Consider the following 13,967-nt stretch of genomic DNA (forward strand, 5'->3'; position numbering starts at 1 on the left):
GCAGTTTGCAGGCTTTGGGCTGCTTAGGGGTATTAAGGAGATTATCAACACCAGGGAGGTCTGGAGGTAAATATGTTCAATTTTTGATTAACTACAAGTTAAGTATTTGCTTTGTGGATTATCTGTGACCTATTTGAAATACTGATCCACTTTCTCTCCCCTGCTCCCTTGGGCCACTTCTCCCACAAGGTGGTAAATGTGCTCAAGAAACATAAACTAATTTTCATATAAGCCTAGAGGGAAAAAATAAGAAGGAAAGCAAATGTACGGCAAAGATGTTCACAGAATATTCTTCGGTATCAAGTAAAAGTGAGTTTGTACGTTGGTTCTCCAAGACGATTCAGGCCACTCTTACATGAGGGAAGTTTCATCAACAATTGATTATTTCCTGTGTCGTGTTATTCAATGATTCCTCAACGTGCAACAGTGTGTTTATAACACAACCTCTCTCTCTCTCTCTTCCTTCTTCCTCCCTCCCCACGCCCCACCCACAGGTGTACCATAGATGACCGGGTCACACGGGTGGCCTGGCTAAACCGCAGCACCATCCTCTATGCTGGGAACGACAAGTGGTCCATAGACCCTCGTGTGATTATCCTGGTCAACACGCCGACCCAGTACAGCATCATGATCCAAAATGTGGACGTGTATGATGAAGGTCCATACACCTGCTCTGTGCAGACAGACAATCATCCCAAAACTTCCCGGGTCCACCTCATAGTGCAAGGTAAGTCACAGCTGAACCTGGGGTTGGCACTCCTGTTCTACTCATACATGAAGACACAGAAGTCATTTTCCTCTATTAAATCCAGAGATTGACTGTGTGTCTTGGATTCCTTCCCATCTTTGGGGTTCTTAACTAAGTACAGAATATCTTTCCACAGTTTCTCAATTTTATCTCTAATCCTTCTGTTCTCATCAGTAAGTTGTTTGCCATGTGCTAGTTTAGTTCTCTTAAGTTACTTAGCACTCTGGAGAGGGAACAAGATATATTCAAACATAGATATTAATAATGTGCTACTCGCAGTGCCTTTTAATTATCTTTTAGAAGTTTATTGTATAATAAAGACTAATAATAAGATGTGAGCTCATGTGACTTGACTATTTTTCATAGTTGCTGGTTGTACGTGTTCTGGAAGGGTCTCTGAGTGCTGTTTGGTCAGATCCATTCTGGCGTCACAGCTGTGTTTATACACTTTGTCTTAGCCCCACAAGGGAGCCCAGACCCCAGAGGGTGTTGGTCAGAATGATTTCTCCAGGTCAGTGTTGGAAATTAATTCAGATCATTTAAAAAGAGGGGAGAGAAGAAAGCCTTAATGTCCTCTCCCATTCTTTTAAAAATTTGAATCAGTATGGCCCAGGCATAGTGATGTGTACATTTTTAAATAGTTTTTAATTTAAATTTCATGTCATATCTTAAAAAATGGGGCTAAAGAAGTGTCAGAATCTCAGACATCAGATATTAAATATTAAGAATTAAAAACACATGCAGGTAGCAGTTCTAAGACTTTGAGAGTCATTTTAACAACACAGCAATACAAATGAACTTATTTTGAACCCATCCCAACTGCCCTCACTATGTAAACAATTTCTGGCAGGTATTGGCTCTCAGTAGGAATGAAGTTCTGAGCAGACTAGTTCCATCACCCAAGGACACATCCTTCCTCCACCAAGTAAGAGGTTTAGGTGGCCCTCTCTCAGAGCCTCCTCTGCTGACATCTTGGGGACCTACACTGAGCTCTCAGAAAGGGCCCTGTTTATGATGTAGTCTTTAGCAACTGCCTTTTATCAGATACCATCTGCCATAGATTCAACAGATCTTTTTTTCAGTTTGTGAAATGTGTAAGCAACCTTGCTTAGCTAAGATAGATTTCTTCATCTCTGCTTTAAAAAAAAACAAAATATGAGGTTGCTCATTTCAGTTGATTTCCCGGAGAGAAGCTGAGTGGGGTTAGTGTCTATTCCTGCTTCAGTCCCTTGTACATCTCAGGATGCTCATTCCTTCCCTTTGGCTCAAGCAGCTCTTTGCTCGCGCAACATCCAGGCCTGCCTCTGTAGGCCATTTGTAATGGCCTGTGTAGGGCCAGAGATCTGTCTGCTGCAACTTCTGTTCCCCAGCAGTCCCTGGCAGTCCCTGGCCCTGTCATGCTGCTTGAAGCTTCACTCTGCCCAGCCTTCAAGCCCTCCTCCCGTCCCCACGTGTTTTCAGACGCTCACATGAGCCTGCCATACAACAGACGTCTACAGACGCTGCCGGTTTCCATTCTCCATACACGTCCCACCCACTGCTTTGGAGCCACCAGGCTGCCTCCCATCTGGAGATCAAGACAACTGTCACATCTGATACTTCTCCTCAGGGTGGTGGAGGCATTTAGGGAGATCCGTCTTCGGAGATGAGCTGGGATAGCTGTTGAAAGTTTCTGAGGGTGTAGAAAACAAGGTGGTGTGCATTCTCACTACCCCACCTGCTACCTGGGCTTGGTTCCAGAGGAGCTGAGGTTTACAGCATTGGAAGTGACACCTCAGTGGCACCTCTGTGGCACTGACAGCAAAGTTATCTTCAAATTCAGGAAATGCGGCACTGAAATAAAAACGAACTGTCAGGGACTGTACAGAAATGGAGTGGTGGACGTGTGTCAGTCATTATAGGCCACACTGCACTCAGGGTGCAGCAATGCAGGGACCCCATTCTTCACGGTCCACGTTGAGCCAGCCCTTGGGCGGGACGTGGAAGACTACGGGGTCTTCCTGCGGGCCTCTGAGTGAGGGAGAAGCAGCGCACTGATGTCTTCTAGTCCAGAGGGCAGCTCCACAGTCTCCACATTCCAGGCCAAGTGACCCGGTGGCTCTGGCCCTCAGAGGTGGCCTGGGAAACCCAAAAGCAAAGAGTCAGGGCAGGCGGAGGTAGAAGGGGAGGAACTCCTCCTGGCACACCTGGCAGGCTGGTCTTCCCATTTATGAGCGGCTACAGAGAAGGAGGCCAGGGAGCTGCATTCTCTCCCCTTGCTTAGCAATGTGGTGTCTGGTTCTGTCTTTGAGGACCAGTTGAGTTACTAGGGGGTGGATGCAGAGACCCCAACACTCAATTAGAAAGAAGCCCAAGAGTCCTCCTCCTTCCCAGCAGCTATCTGCTTTTGTCCAGTCTATAGATTAATTTTTCAGACTTAGTGTTAGTTCAGGTTAGATAAAGATAATGAAAGTTTCCTAATCCTCTTAAAGAAGATTTATCTGACTGAGTAGAAAGCTTTTGGAAGACAATAAGGCATGTATAAAACTGAGGCCTAATCTCGTCTGTAATTTCAAACTGCTGATGGGTATTGATTTTGCAATGAGAAAAACTGAAAAATTTCCGAGCTGCAACTTGTCTGTTTAGAAAAACAAAATGGTGTTTATTTATCTTCCGTCCATTTGGGAATGTTGGTATCTCATTCTTTCTGCCAACCAGATGTCATCAGCAGACAGGAGAGCAGTCCCTGGGGCCCGCTTTGTGTCCCTTCTGCAGGGGAGGGACTGGGATGCTTCCCCAGCAACCTCAGCGTCTGCCCCTTACTGTTGGGGAAGGCAGCCTCTGCCACATATCTGATGGAACTAATTTCCAAATCCTTCTCTTAGAAAGAAGAAGCTGCCTTCATTAAAATTGTGTCACTGATACCCGAGGCACATCTTAGCCACTGAGGGGATCATTTCAAGGCAGCACGTGAGCACGTGTGATAATGTGATCTAGACTGAATCCTGGGTGTCAGGAGTCCCAGAGCCAGGGGGATGTGCCGCTGTGGGGTCGGATCAGTCAGGGTAGGAAAAGCAGTCTGGCAGCCCTGCAGAGGTAGGCTGGGGTGCAGAGAAGCTGCAGGCACAGGCAGGAGGTCACTCCCATTGCCCAGGCGGGGTGGCCAGGTAGGCTGGGGCCTACCCGTGGAGATGCAGAAGGCCTGAGATAGCGTCCAGGGGAAACTGAGAGCATTCATTCTAATGCCTTGAAAGAGGAAGAAGTAAAAGGATTTCACCCATATCTTTGAGTTTGGGGAGATGCTGGTGGCCTTGCTAGTAATTGGGGAAGTAAGATCCAGTTCCACTCAGAGAGAAAAGCTTTAGGCCTACTAGGTCCAGGGATAAAGAAAACACAAACATTAAACACATATTAGAGAACTAGGGAACAGGTGTAACTTAACACCAGAAAGGGTGTATTTGAGATTCAACATGAATTTACTAGCCTGAGAGTAGGTAAGTTTTCTGAGGTTAACTATTGCTGGAGAACAGCAAGACTCACAATGTATTCATCTCTGTCCTCAGCGCTTAGCACACTGTCTGAGGCACAGTAGGCACTCAGCAGTGTTTGTCTGTGAAATGCACAGAAGCACACTGATACGGCAACTGCAGTGCCGTGTGCATGCAGGCATCATGAAGCCTCTTCAAGCAGATAGCAACAGGGGAGGAGCCAGGCACTGTCCCGATGACTTGCAGTGGACATGCCCTGGAGGGAAGAGGGTCTTTGGGGTGACAAGCTAAGAGATGTGCTGTAACAGGGCTAACACAAATTCTATGCTTTTATGTAGTGCTTTACAGAGATGGTTGTAATCTTTGTCTCATCTGACCCTCAGAACAAGCCCTGGGAGGCGGCTGCAGTGCGGGGACTGTCACCTCCATTTGTAAATTAGATAACTGCAGCTCACGCTCATGGAGGTTAAGAGACCGGCCAGAGTCCCCAGTGAGTAAGCAGCCGAGTTGGGTCTTGAACCATGGCCACAGGACTCCAGGATTAGTATCCTTCCTGCATACTCCAGTGCCTCTACTGCCACTGATGTCCGAACTCATTTCTCTGCTCTAGAGCAACGGGAACTTTCCAGGTTTCTTGGGGTGTGTTTTCTTTCCCATTTTTTTTTCGTTTTCCTACTGCTGATATTGCATTATACCAGCAGAAATGGAGGACAAAGCTCAAGACAGAAAATTAGCAGAGGGGGTGGGACACCAAAGCTACAATAAATGGTGTAGAGAGGCAGAGAGAGAAGCAGAGAAGAAGATAATTAATTTTCTAGCAGTTCATCCCTCCAGGGATACACATTTTAAATGTTACCACTTTATCCTATGTAAGTACTGAAAACCCTGGCCCCTTTGAGAATCCAGGATCTAATTTTCATTCTCATTATCATTAACTCTTCAACATGCTGAAACTACACAGAGATCTGTGTTTGCCTGTGCTGTGTTGATGTAGTTTGCAAGGGACAGACGGAGTGGGAAGGGCTGGTCTGTCTTGGCTTCTTGGGTGTTGGTATTCTCTACCTGCTCTCTGGACTAGTTTAGAAATCTGTTTACTACAAAGTACTTCCTTTCATGGAATGAACTCCTTTTGCTAGGCCCAATTTTATGCAGAGGGCTGGAAATGATGAATTTTGTTAAATTCTTGCATATGAGACTCCACAGCAAGCTTATGCAATTTCCATGTAAACAAAAGACTGTGGGTCTTTTAGCCTGGAGTCAATTCAGGTGAAACTGGTTGGTATCCAAAGTTGAGTTTCACATGTAAAGAAATACGATTTCCCTGCCAGCCCAGTCCTAGATTTTGCTAAGCGCCAGCCAACCTCAGCATTGGACACATTTAAGTAAAAACCTTATCTCCATTGTTCCTTATATCTACCCTACAAAATACACTTCATAGTCACGTTTACAAATAAAGAAACTGAAGCTTAGAAAGATTAACGACTTACGCTAAGATGATGGAGCTACTATGTGCTTTAACTTCCCTTCATTAGACTTATTTGTTTTAACCCAAAGAGAGCGCTTGTCTCTAGGAAAACAGTTATCAAAATACAAATAGTTAAGATGCTTTACAAGCATGATCTCTTTTGATTATTCTTCATAAATGCCCTGGATGAGTGAACAGAGAGCCACCCCTTCCAAGACAGGAGATTGAGATTCAGAGAGTTGAAAGTGGTTTGTCTGAGTTGCACTGGCTAGGAAGTGTCAAAGCAACGCCAGGACTGCGTTCCCTGTGCCATGTTGCTAATGCACAGATGAGTAAAAGGACAGGCGACTGCTACTGTGTGTGAGAAAAGTATGAAAGTTCTGAGGTGTGCTAGAGAAGGGTGGACACCAAGGAGACAATTCCAGGGTGAGGGCAGCAGGCAGATGTGGGGAGGGCACCTGGAGCATTTACAGCAGGGCCAGGGAGGCAGGACCACAGGTCACAATTTTGCCAGAGACTTACCTATTTTCAGCTCTTCCTTTGTAACCAACTTCTTTTTTCTGCTATTTCCCTCTCTTCTCCCAAATATTACAGTCGTTTAAATTAATGTGATTGTGGGCTTAAAGAAAAGCAGGCAGTCAACCTGAAATAAATTTAATTTATTCAGCCTCTATTTTAAATTATAATCACTCTTGCTCTTCACAGAGGCATGGTAGAAGAATGGAAAAAACCAAAACTGGGCATCAGAAAACTCACTTCTCAGCCTGAGCTCTGCTCCTAACATCTCAGCCCTGTGTCTTCAAGATACTTGCTAGATTTCTTATCCTGGGGTGAAGAATAGAATTCAACATAATTGACTTGTGTTATATGTACACATGCAAAGTTCAATCCTATGTGATGTGTGTGTGTGTGTGTGTGTGTGTGTGTATAAATATATTTGTATTTGGAAATAAGATCGTGGAAGGAAGTCTCTAAGCTGCAAATTCTATGTATGTGTGCAAATAAACCACACAAGTAAAATAAGTATAAGAACTTCTCTGGGCTTCATTTCCTTGACTTTGAAACAGAAGAACTGAACTGATGGAATGGAAGTCATTTGTAGTTATTATATTTTATGATTTTTAATATAATTTCTCCAGAGGAATTTTATGTAACCAGGAGTCTGTACTCTGTGTCTTTTCTCCACCTTCATCCACTAGTGGGTCAAGTAGAAGGTTTATTCTTTCTCTCTTATTTATATTTTCTTCAGAGGCTTTAGGATTCAGGGTCCTCTTGCTAACACTACTAGTTAGTAGTGACTCTAAGCATTATTCACCTTTTTATTTGGAGAAGGTGAAAAAAAAATACCCTTCTCCCTCCTAGTTCCTCTCTGACATTTGCAGCCTCCACAACCCACATCAAACTGATCTCTGTATCTGCATCTATTGTCCTTCTCGAAGGGTTATGTTAACTAAGAAGACAGGTACAACAAAGAAAGATTGGGGAATGAAATCATTGTTTTCAAATTACTTTCTACACCCGATAAAGGAAGGTGTATCAAGAATCCTCCTTCACCAAAAGAGTGTCCCCACACAGGCTGCTTGCACCAACCCCCCCACCCCTAGTCTCCTGCCCTCAGGGTTGGAAGGAGCCCACACTCACACTCTCCACGAGCAGGCCCATCCCTGCTCTTGGTTGGTTGCGTTTCTCAGATGCTATCTGAATTTGACACTGCGTGTAGCCAAATCGCCTAGGTTGTGATACCTATCATGACATTTGTGTGCAGATGGTGACAAGACAGTTCAAAACACATTTTGCAAAAAGGTTGGTTTCTCCTTTTATCAGGTCTGTTCTACCATTATTGTGAGGAGGAATATGGGGCTTTGTTTGGCTCTACTTAGGAACTAAGACCAAAACACACACACGTGCACACACACACACACACTCACGCACACACAGTTTTTACAGGTTTCATGGCTATTTCTTCTGTGGCCTCTGGAATTCCATTCCACCCTCCATTAAATATGTAGGTTCAGCCTCAGTCTAGGAGAAGAGAGAAGGAGGGACACGCTCAATTTCTGCTGTGACACTTATAGTCTATTAATTATAAGAACAGGAAGCGTTGGTATTTCCCAAGGTGAACGAGACCAAATCAGAATGTGACACTGGATGAACACATGGGCAGGGCTGAGGATGGGCTAACCCTGCCTGCCCAGCGGACAGTACTTCCGTTTGAGAGTCCTGGCTGGGAAAGTGTGTGGACTTGTTTTGACTCAAAGGCAGAGAGACACATTGACATGATCCAAGCAGGTGCCGCCAGTCCTGGCACCTGATTTGATGATTTATACAGTAGCCAGAAAGAGAAGTGTCAGAGCCCGGGGCTGTCATCTGCCTTATTTGCAACAGAATTAAATAAACGGAACAGTCATAGAGCCTGTTCTCGAAATCATCACTGATGTGGAGATGGAGGAGAAAATGAAATGCCTGTTATGTTCTGCTCAATTTGCATGGTGATCTCAGCTTATTTCCTAAGAGGCCTGTCTGCCAATAACTGCAGTAAATAGATCTTTTCCCGCACATTCCTGCTGCTGTCCGCAGGGGAGGAATCACGCCCAGGAAGACGGGCAAATTAGTAAATGTCCACAAACTCTCCTAATAGGTTAAGAGTTCATCGTGACCCTCACACAGTCCGGATCCCACAGAAGATTTCAAGCTTCACCACCCATGAGGTCAGTCTTAGCATCAGAACAAACTGTGAACTCAGAGTAGTACCATTTGCCTACATGTAGCAAGTGTGCCCATATTCAGAGTCTGACTTACATTCCAAGCCCTGTTTGGAGCTCCTAGTTAGTAAGTTTTACCCTGAAACATGGTGTCTTGACAATAGTAACTATTAATTGTACTGATTCCTATTTTGGTTTTTCATGAAAATATCAAAAAACCTTTGACTATTCTTCAACTAAAATCCTCTATATGTATGGAAACTGAAAAGCAACAGAATAGAAATAAAATAATCACAAGGAAAACAGTCAAGAATTTATTTTCTTAATCATCATAAACTATGGCTGTCACCACTGAGTACAGTTGACCCTCAAGTAACTTGGGTTTGAACTGCATGGGTCCACTTATATGCAAATTTTCTTCTGTCTCTGCCACCCCTGAGACAGCAAGACCAATCCTTCCTCTTCCTCTTCATCCTCAGCCTACTCAGGGTGACAATGATGAGGATGAAGACCTTTATGGTGACCAACTTCTACCTAAAAAGTAGTAAATATATCTTCTCTCCCCTATGATTTTCTGAGTACCAGTTTCTTTTCTCCAGCTTACTTTACTGTAAGAATACATTATATAATACATATAACATACAAAATATGTGTTGATCTACTGTTTATGTTTCCAGTATGGTTTCCAGTCGACAGTAGCCAGTTAGTAGTTACGTTTTAGGGAGTCAAAAATTATACTCAAATTTTTGACAGTGTGGGGATTGAGGCCCTCAGCCCCCATATTGTTCAAGGGTTAACTGTACTTAGGTCATTTTGTGTGTATTATCCGATTCTATTTTCCAATTAACCCCACAAGGTGGAATTCATTTTCCTAATTTTTTGAATGAGGAAACTGCGGCTCAGAGAGAGTAAGGTCACCAGCTGATAAGTACAGGGCTGTGATTTGAATGCAACTCAGTCTACAGGGAGTCTTTACTCAACTTCTATGCTGAACTTACCTTTGATTCCACACCTTTTACATAAGCAGGTCAGACTGAAATACCAGTTCCTTTATAATATGGATGCTTTCCTTGTCAGGTTGTCTCTGCTTAAAGCATTTTAGTGTTATAACTATGCAGTCATGATCTGTCTTCCTTAAACCTTTTTATCTCCTTCTGTTTTATTTATCTGAGTAACTATAAATTCTTTCTTGGAGTTAATATATCAACTCTGTATCTGAATCCTAAACCTAAATTTCCAGTTCTTATTTCTTCCCAAATTCCATTCTCTTATTTCTCCTTATTCTCTCCTGAGCTCTTCAACTTGGGTAACTCTTAGTCATCTTAGCACGTCCCACACTGCACTGAACTTCTTTACTCCAAAACCTGTTCCTCCTCTTTTAATTCACGTCTCCATTCATGGAAACACCATCCTTATGTAAAACCTTGGCTTAAGCTTTGACTCTCCTTTCCCCTTCACTTCCCTATGAAAGCAGATGTCACGTCCAATAAGGTTATTCTCTCCCTTTCTGTACCCACAACACCTGCCGTCGAAGTGCGGAATCCTACTCTCCGCTGACTTTCCTCTGCCACATCCTACTTGATAGCTAATCCTCAGCCTCTCCCTCCTTATCGTTCATTTTAACGATGTTGTCTAAGTATTTCTGATGCACGTGTCTGATCATGTCACTTCCCTGCTCTCATGATTTTAATGACTCCCTATTGACAGTGAAGTAAAGTCGAAACTTCTTAGATCATCTTTTCCAGTGCTAAACGGTCCCAGGCCAAACCTACCTTTCCACTTATATTTCCTATTTCTCCATTTTTATAACACATTCTATACACAACCTAGTCAAATCTGTCCTTGTATAATCCCTTCTGCCCACCGTCCTTCATTCTCTTCCATTTCTCACACAGTTCATCTGCCTTCAGTATTCTCCTCCTCCCTGGATGTCCAAATCCTACAGTAAACGGTGCAGTCCTCCAGGTCTTTCTGTGATGGCAGAAATGTTCTATGTGTGGACTCTCCAAAAGGGTGCAGACAAGCCGTTAGCCACAAGTGGGTATTGAGAGCCTGAGATGTGACTAGTACATCTGAGGAATTGAATTTATGTTTTATATAATTTTAATTAATTTAATTTGAAAGAGCCTCACGTGGCTAGTAGCTATCATACTGTACAAAAGGATTTTAGAGTGGCTAAGTACCCAAAGCTAAAGGCTTTCTCTGAAATTCCAGTTGCCACTTTTCCTTATAATACCTGTAACGTTCTATTTCAAATTTCAGTTATTGGTAAATCTAACTCTCTTCCTCCACTAGATTGTAATTTCCTTAGAGGCAAGAGCCAGAAATGGCTCCATAATTTTTCACAGAGGCACAGCTTAGCAGTGACAATCTGGATTGGCAAGGCCATAGAAGTAGCTCTTTAACAAATTTATATAAAATATTACTAATCCCTAAAAATGATAGCGAAATATCCCAAATATGTTTATATGGAAGATTGAGGAAAAATTTCAATTGTTCTTACAAAAGAACAAGCATCCCAAAGGGTGGACATCTGGGAGGCTGTTGGCGGCCACACCAGAGAAGGCCACACTGGTGGAAAAAAATCCATAAAAAGGGCTTATTCCCTTTGCCCCCCTGTGCTCAGGATGGATCGCTGCACACGGTAGAAATCAAAAACATATCTGTTGAATAAAGAAGTTCTTAGTGAAACCTTTAAAAAAATCCTTAATTTAGAGCTTCAGGGGAAAATTTCGGACACAGCCACTTTCCTTTAGTGGTGTTGGAAATCACCCCCAAGCAAGGTGCCCCGACGGCTGCCCTGGCAGGCAGAGTGGAAGTGCACGAACCCAGCCTGCTGCCGTCAGTTTAATGGGATGGATTATGTGCTCCGATTGGCCAGTAAGCAGACATTAATGACCAGTTAGCAACTGTGTTCAGGTCAATTAATTTATATTTGTATTTTGCAAACTAAAAGTTGCTCTGTTAGATTATTGATTCTTTGTCCCTGTATTCAATTTGTTTTTAATTGCACCATTGCTGGGCCAAGCCCTCCCTCCTGGCACGCTGGCAATAAATCTGCCACCATCTCAACAATCAACAATAAATGTGTCTCTTCATGTCATTATTAATATGTCTCTCGGATTGGTTCATTACCACGGTTAACAGTTTATAAGAGCTGGATGGCACATTGCCAGGAGGATTCCTTTTCCCAAGGGCTTTTTTGTCGTGATAGGATTGATGTTTTCAGGCCGGTGTGTGTCTGAGGAAAGAGTTCTGGGACTTAATTTAATATAGCTGGAATACAAGCTACCTAATCCTCTTTTTATCATAAACAGCTTTAGAAGACATTGCTGAAATAGAGATTTTACCTTCTCTTTCAATTCTTCTTCTTTTTTCTCACTTCTTTTTCTCTTTTTAACTTCTTCTTAATTTCTGTTTAGATAAATTATTTCCACCTCAAACCAACATAACAGCTACCTGGGTGACCTAAAATCCCCGGGTAAGTTAGCCATGCATCTCCCAGGAGCTGGAGTTTTATTACTGGATTTTTTTGGGGTGAAAGCAAAGGGAATCTCCCTGTGTTTGACGTGTGAATGTTGATTCATGGAGTGGCAGAAATACTGCCCTCAGAATGTCACTTAAATACAGGTCAGTGCCAAAAAAGAAAGCTCTATCTGGTAATAGAGATAATCATTAATTATGGTATAGTTGTTGGCTCTTTTAGTTATTAGAATTTTTCAAAGGGAAAGCACAGATTTTAAATGAATTTATAGGTTGGCAGAAGAGATTCTTGTGTGTCCCAAAAATGCCAAACAGTAAATTTAAATGGAACTTAGAGTATTTTCTAAACACCCTGCCATGGCCTGGAATCTAATGGCAGTGGGGTGAGTTTGCCATTTCCAAGGCACAAGTTTCTCGAGGACAAAAAATTTGGTCTCCTTCATACACAAAGTTCACAGTTAATTTTTTGATTCAGGACATAGATTTTATACATTACTATTTGCAACACACACACACATTTCTGCACATGGCATTCCAGAGTAGGTGAACCTGAGCTTGTTGAAAGAGAGCATGGCAGAGTCGACATGGAACGCTCCTCTTGACAGGAGTCTAGGTGGCACAAATAAGGGGGCTGGGGGAGTGACTCAGGCCTGGAAGATCTAGAAAAGAAAAAGGAGGCAAAGGAAAGAGATGGAAGGAGAACTTGAAAACACCGGCAGAGGCCCACAGAGCCACAAATGGAGGATGTGGTTGAAAATGACGACACGGAGAAAGGTGGGGGGGTCCCAGAGAAAGGGAAAGAAGGGACAGAGGAGTGTGGCCCATGGCTTGGTGTCCTCAGGCTGCCTCCCTGGGGGCAGGTGGGAGAGCACACAGCAGGCTCAGCTGCCCTGAGGCTGTGCCTGTGGGCTTCTCTGGTGCACCCTGGTCCCAGGACAGCCCGTGGTGCTCCCACCCTGGTTCCCAGGCCACCCCGAGGTTGCCTGGGCAGATGGCGCATGCCGCGCTTGAGGGCCTCTGCACCCCTGCTGCTTTGCTTGGGCTCCTTCAGCAAGAAGCAGGAGGGAACTGCTTGAAACTGTCCCATGTGGGGCACAGCAGGCTCGGCCAGCTTCTGCCTCCTCTCCCCTCCCCCCCACGCTCCTCCTTCCGTCCCACGTCACCACGGACAACTGATCACATCTCTGGTCACTGGTAGTTGGGCTTGTGTTTTCCAAGTGCTATAATGTCGAGGTTAATCCAACAGAAAAGGCAATGGTAAGGATAGCCTAAGCCTTAATTCAAATGTATACAGAGAAGGAACTCACTTACTAAGCTGCTTCTAGAAGGGAGGTATGTAAAATTTAACTCTTGGTCACTCTGTGACCTTGTTAAGTTTCAGGGTCCTCATAGGTAAACTGTGAGAAAGAAAGCCTACCCCACCTCCTTCATAAGGCTGTTGTGCATTAAGTGCACAATACTCTATACTTTATTAAAATTATTTGTTTTAGGCTTCGAGCTTAATTCCTGAAAATACCTCTAAAATTTCATGACGTGTTATGCTAGGGTGGTTCAGTGATGCTTGGAGCTATTAATCCTGTACTCACCCAAATATGGTTTTATCACATAAAAGTAAACCCACTGGTCCCACAGGTTTTAATAAGTTATATTAGGTTTTGTGGATAATAGCAGAAGATTCGTGCCACCTTCTGAATATTTAAGAATGTCTGTGTGTTTGTGTGTGTCTTCAAAATTTTATATCATTCCTCTTGTTATTTTAAAATATTCTTCTCATAACTATATTTGATATTGTTGTCATAATTTTACAGTCTCATGTCCAAGAGATACTTCTGGACATGGTTATATGTTTTTGAAATTGAAACAATACATAATTGGGAGAATTAAGAAATGAAGTAGACAACTTTTAGACAAAAAAGAAATAATAATCACGTCATCATCAAAGGTTTTATTTTTCTTAAGAGCCTTCCATCTCAGCATCAATATGATTTAGGCTAAGAAATACAAAACTTGGAGTCCTTCCTAAGACTGCATGTTTAAGGGGCCCCTCCTGCGTGCTGAATGCAACCTCTTCATTTGTAATGAATTTCCCTCATCTGCTATTA

At 43.3% G+C, this 13,967-nt stretch overlaps 1 protein-coding gene across 7 annotated transcripts in view; it reads left to right on the top strand.

The window, feature by feature from the left end:
• OPCML (opioid binding protein/cell adhesion molecule like) overlaps window positions 1-13,967 on the top strand; it is a 1,045,970-nt gene that overhangs the window by 833,341 nt on the left and 198,662 nt on the right. For 6 of the 7 annotated variants that reach the window (XM_045555653.1, XM_045555651.1, XM_045555647.1 and 3 more), the window contains one exon: window positions 495-727. In XM_045555653.1, coding sequence (XP_045411609.1) covers window positions 628-727 — 100 coding nt within the window. In that variant the 5' untranslated portion in view covers window positions 495-627. The remainder of the gene's footprint in view (window positions 1-494; window positions 728-13,967) is intronic. The other variant, XM_045555652.1, reaches the window with a different exon arrangement.

Source organism: Lemur catta, chromosome 7, assembly GCF_020740605.2.
Source record: "Lemur catta isolate mLemCat1 chromosome 7, mLemCat1.pri, whole genome shotgun sequence".
In the NCBI taxonomy this organism is placed as follows: domain Eukaryota; kingdom Metazoa; phylum Chordata; class Mammalia; order Primates; family Lemuridae; genus Lemur; species Lemur catta.